Genomic DNA, 5,207 nt, shown 5'->3' with positions numbered 1-5,207 from the left:
GGGGTGGGGGAGGGGAGGGGGCAGTTTTCCTTGCTTGGTTGCGTTTTTCTCGAGGGGTCCTCGGCTCTTCGCTTCCGGCCCACGATGGCCCAATCAACCAGGCGGCGCCAATTTTGCCGCGAGAGCAGCTGCCCGGTTCAGTCGCGGGAAGTGTCGCGTGTGATTTTTATCGGACGGCCGAAAAATCTAAAAGTGAAGATCTAATGGTTGTGAGTGCTGATGGCCTGAGAGAGCTCCTAAGGTGCACAGTTTTAATGTATCTAAATTTGTGTCGGGCCTTGCTCGGCCCATGGAAGTAAGATGTATTCCTGTCGTGCGTGACCCACAGCAAAAAAGGAGCCCATGTTTGGCGCCATGAATTTCAGTCGCGCGCGCAAAAGTAAAGCCCGCCCCGCGCTTAGCCAATTTTTGGGCCTGGCGCTCACCGGTTAAAGTTCTGAAATAAAGCCTCGAGTGAAAAAAATCCCACATTCCAGATCCAGACCCGAGCTATCTTCGCATCCCAGCCTCATCTCAAATCCCTAGCCGCCACCAGCAGCGGCGCCCCAAATCCCTCGTCGTCGCCAGCCGGCTGCCGGCCCAATCCCACCTTGCCGGATGCGCCGCAGTTCTATCACTGCCAGATGCACCTCCTCCAGCCTCTCGCTCGCTCCCTCCCACCATATTCGCTTGGTGACGACCAAGAACGGCCGCCTACAAATGTTGTCGTCAACCTTCCCACTACCTCCGGATGATTGTCACCGTCAACGTGCCCGCCGCTGCCGTCACTCGACCGCCATCGCATCCTTATCTGAGTGCCACCCTTCCCATCCAGGTACCGCCCCTTCCATATCCAGGTGCCGTTTTTGTATTCCCTTCTTTAGGATTTGTTTCCTTTTCCTGATAACTTTCATATGTGAGTACCTCCGGTAGGATTCACCAGAAACTACAAGCATTTTGACATCCCTCATGTGCTGGGTACTGGTGGAAGCAATGGCTCTACACACATTTGTTTTGAATAGGCCAAGCCGCCAAGGTAGTTGATTTCGATTTTTTGTCCAAAAGGACCCCCTGCCGAACGCTATTGTCAAAAAGGACTATCTGCAGATAAAAACGTCAAAAAGGACCCCCTGACTAGTGGCGGCAGGTGCGGCAGGCGACACGTGGCACCTGCCGCCACTAGGTGAGGCGGCGGGCCCCGCCGCCACCGCAGGAGGCGGCCGCGCGGTGCACAACGGGTTCTTCCACAGTGCAGTAGCTGTGACGGAACGGGCCAGGAGAGGTGGGCCCGGCCGCCACTAGGTGAGGCGGCGAGCTCTGCCGCTGTCGCTCCCCGTCCGACAGCCTCAGCTGCGCGCGGGCCGAGGCGTGGGCCAGGCCGCCACCGGAGGAGGCGGCATCTTTCTTCACGCCCGACGCATTTTCCTATTGCAGATGGCGCTGATTCCAGTGTGCAACAGCGACCTGACGGCGGTGATTCCCACGAGCGGGAAAATGCACGCTGATGCTTCTTTCGCCCAAGAATCAGTCTGGCTATTGCTTGAGAGGATGCGACGGCATCAGTCACTCGCTGCGGGAATCCAATACTGCGGGAAGCTATTGTGCCGACACTACAGGGATCCTAAAATTTACTGCTTAATTTTCTCGCCATTATTTATCGTCTGGGCTTATAAAAGGAGACACCGAGGCTCTCGTCCAGCCATCCTTGAAATCGCCACTGCGCAAAGTGTATAACACAATTTTTTTCAGTCGGTATGAGTTTGCCTTGCTCGGATCAAAGCATTAGGCCGAGGAAAATGAAGAACGCAAGTTTGCTTCCTGGGGTGGCAGTCCTGCGATGTTGGTGTGGCGATCTTTGCAAGGTGAAGGAGGTGACGGATTTTTCAGATTGGTTGGGCATGAAGTTTTTCATGTGCGCCAATTATGAGGAATATCCCGCCGTAGCTATTTCAGAGTACGACAAGCCTCCGGTATGCTTTAACCATCACAAATAGATATTGTTGGTATTTTCATTGATTCTTTAGTAACATTCTTGTTTGTTGTTGTAGTCTCCTCCGCCTCTGTGCATGTACTATTATTGGATTGACACGGAGAAGCCGGCTTGGGCAGTGACTGAGATTCGTGAAAGAAGTCGCCGTGCGTGGAATAGTTTATTTGCGGAAGAGCGACACGAGAAGGCGGAAGCTGAGGAGAAAGCAGAGCAAGAGAGAGAGTTAAAAGAATACTATGCGAAGCAACACCGTTTTTTTGAGGAAATGGGAAAGAAAAACAGGGAAGAGGCTCGTCGCATGGAGGGGCAGGAACGAAAGCGAAAGGAGGCTCGTGAGGCAGAGAGGCAGAGAAAGAAAGAAAGGGCTCGTCAGGCTAAGGCAACAGAAGAAGCTGGCGATGGAAAAGGAAAATATCCACGCTGGACTCAGTAGATTCCTGTGGTAGTATTTAAAATTCCGCAATCATTTGTATCTTTATTTCTGCACTTTAATGTAGCTTTATTTCAGGAGTTAAATGTAGGTATATTCCTACAATGTATCTTATTTTCAGTTGTGCCGTGTCGTAATGGAAAAAAATATAGTTTAAGAATAAAGTAGTGGCATTTTCTTTCCCTCCACTAATATCGAACATCGTGCAACAACTACAAAATAAAATTAAGATAGAACATAATGCCCTACAATAACAGAGTACAAACTAATAATGCAAGTACATCTGAATTAAACGGTAGAACTGGAATAAAACTACATGAAGACATCATGGTCATCCTCCATCGATGCAGAACTCTTGCCCTTCGAGGATGTAGAACTCTTACCCTTGGACGATGCAGAACTCTTGCTCTTAGAGGATGCAGTACTCTTGCCCTTTGACGATGCAGAACTCTTGCCCTGTGATGATGCAGCACCCGGAAGCGGCGGCATGAAGATATCATCTTCATCCTCGCTCTCCTCAGTCCATAAAAATGGATGCATTTCTGCAGTCCTTCTGAAAGTTTCACTCTTCGGCTCCACTACATTCTTCCACCTTGCATGCAACCTAAGAAGTTCTTTACGTACCTCCTCATAGGTCCTTTCAGGCCAACCAGACCTACGTAATTGGTGAGCCAACTCATTCATTATGGTGTCACTACCGGTGAGTTCGTCCCATGGAACTATCCTATTGTCCATCCTGAAATCGGTAGCTAGCCTCAAAAGAGTCCTGCTCATCCCAGGGTGAAAACTACGATCGAAAGGATAATGGGACATCTCGACTACACTACACTCGAATGCTTCTCCACCTCCGTCTGAAGGGGGTTTTATAGGTAGAGAGGAGAAAATGGCGGGAAAGAACGAGTGCAGTATGGCGGGAAAGGGTTGGCGGGAACATATGGCGGGAAACGAGTGGCGGGAAGATATGGCGGGAAGGGGTTGGCGGGAAACGGGTGGCGGAACATATGGAGGGAAAGCGTTGGCGGGAAAATATTGAGGGGAAAGCGTTGCCTGAAAATATTGAGGGGAAAGCGTTGACTGGTGCATTTTTATTTCAGCAAACATAGATGTTCAAATCGAAAAGTCTGATACACACATATATAGATACAATGGGTCGCGCACGTGCATAGATGAATCACCCTACTTAACGACGACCACCTGGCCTTTCCTTACGACCGGAAGGCGACAAGCGATTAGGTGGCCGGGTCACACGAAGACCGCGGCCGTACTCCACTTCGGCTTCATGTGTCTGCGAGTCCTGCGTAGGTGGTGGAGTCGCGAATCCTTGTTGCGAACCTGAAGCGTAATTGTAGGCGTATGGTTGTGACTCTGGGGGGATAAAAGATGGGCCAATAACATCCCCTCCGAAGAACTCTGTAACTAATGATGTAACCGTGTCGCCAAGATCATGTGATGCTCCCCGGAGGCCTGTGTTGACGCCATGATCATGTGATGCTCCCCGGAGGCCTGTGTTGACGCTGCGTTGGGTGTTCTCATCGCCCCAATTAACATCAGGTGTGTCCTGCACATAGAAACATTTTAAACAAACTGTTAGAGGATAATATATGATATCATTGTAAATGCATTGAAATGTAAACATGACTACCTGAGCATATCCCTCTCTTATACTGTCTGGCCATTGTACTTGGTGCTGGTTTAAATCTGGTACACGAGTCTCCTCGGGCATGGGGATCCCTCGCGTGGAGAGAAACGGCTGAGATCCCTCACCTTGGGTGTATGCATCATATCCTGTGTACGCATATGGGTTAGGGGAAAGAAACTGCTCGGGCATCGAATCCAAGCCCGTGCCATGGTCCTGAGATGTTTGCCCCTGACGAAGCTGCATCGAAGAAGAGCGATGCAGTGGCAGAGATGAGTCATGTCGTGGCAATGTCGTTCTAGTACTCGGACCCTCCCCCCATTGCTCATGGCTCGTACGCGCCTCGCTCGGTCTGGACGACGGTGCCGCACTCGGTCTGGCTGACCTCGCTACCGGCATGTATGCTCCAGTGGCAACGTCGTCGCCTCTACCGCATCTGAACTTCTTTGCCACGAATTGTTGCAAAAGTTTTTGGAATGTCTTGCGATATGGGCCCTGGGCCGGCATGCTATCCGTAGCCATCTGCCCTACTTCGTTGACATTTTCAAGCTGAACAATATTTGGATGTTATTTAGTTCCAATGATTATGAAATGATGGACCTAAAAAAGTTACAAGTGATTACCAGGTGGTCACGATAGTAAGCTGCATGCAGCTCAACATGTCTCCGCGCCTGCTCCTCTTGTGTGAGATGTGTTGGTATAGTAGCTGGCTGACTGGCCAGGCTAGCACGTGTGTTCATGCAGTACCACTGCTTGTACGCTTGATCTGTACTTCCATCGTACGGCCTGCAAAATTAAATAATTACATAAACCTTTGTGATGAAAGCAAAGCATCTTCACGCATCGTATGATCATCGTAAAAAAAATAATGTACATAAGATATACCTAAGTTCACGCACTATATCTGCTAGCGCTTCATTTGTCCACTTGTGTACCCATTCACTGTTCTCTTCCCTCCAATTGTATAAACTCCAACCCCTGCCCATATTGGTTAGCCTGCAAATATGTAACAAAGTGTGAGTTTAGTAAATTAAAAATGACACTAACTATTTAGGGATGTCACATCTTACTTATGTGTTTCCTCATCGATACGTCTGGGAAAAGGTGGTGGAATTTCTTGATAGAGACCGAACTGTCTCATTACACGCTCTGGGTTGTAAGGTTCAACACAC

At 49.6% G+C, this 5,207-nt stretch overlaps 1 protein-coding gene and 1 long non-coding RNA gene across 2 annotated transcripts; one reads left to right on the top strand and one right to left on the bottom strand.

The window, feature by feature from the left end:
• The first annotated feature begins 483 nt into the window (after positions 1–483).
• LOC123040806 (uncharacterized) lies at positions 484–2,563 on the top strand. Its single transcript, XM_044463560.1, has 3 exons — positions 484–814; positions 1,729–1,949; positions 2,028–2,563. The coding sequence occupies exons 1-3, from the start codon at positions 598–600 to the stop codon at positions 2,400–2,402; spliced, it is 813 nt and encodes a 270-aa protein (XP_044319495.1). The 5' UTR covers positions 484–597; the 3' UTR covers positions 2,403–2,563.
• A 1,944-nt stretch (positions 2,564–4,507) lies between these two features.
• On the bottom strand, positions 4,508–4,995 carry LOC123040805 (uncharacterized). The gene is made up of 3 exons (XR_006418258.1): positions 4,921–4,995; positions 4,659–4,821; positions 4,508–4,584 (listed from the first exon to the last, which is right to left on the bottom strand). It is a non-coding gene; the product is annotated as an uncharacterized lncRNA (long non-coding RNA).
• Positions 4,996–5,207: the final 212 nt, after the last annotated feature.

This window comes from Triticum aestivum, chromosome 2B (assembly GCF_018294505.1).
Source record: "Triticum aestivum cultivar Chinese Spring chromosome 2B, IWGSC CS RefSeq v2.1, whole genome shotgun sequence".
NCBI lineage: Eukaryota > Viridiplantae > Streptophyta > Magnoliopsida > Poales > Poaceae > Triticum > Triticum aestivum.
The sequence above is the reverse complement of the archived record's forward strand: the minus strand, read 5'-3'. Positions and strand labels throughout refer to the sequence as shown.

Excerpts from the sequence above, each read along its gene's own strand:
- LOC123040806 (XM_044463560.1), top strand. The coding sequence starts at position 598 with ATGCGCCGCAGTTCTATCACTGCCAGATGCACCTCCTCCAGCCTCTCG. Across the intron at positions 815-1,728 it reads GTGCCACCCTTCCCATCCAG|TCGGTATGAGTTTGCCTTGC; the intron begins GTACCGCCCCTT and ends AATTTTTTTCAG. Across the intron at positions 1,950-2,027 it reads CAGAGTACGACAAGCCTCCG|TCTCCTCCGCCTCTGTGCAT; the intron begins GTATGCTTTAAC and ends TTGTTGTTGTAG.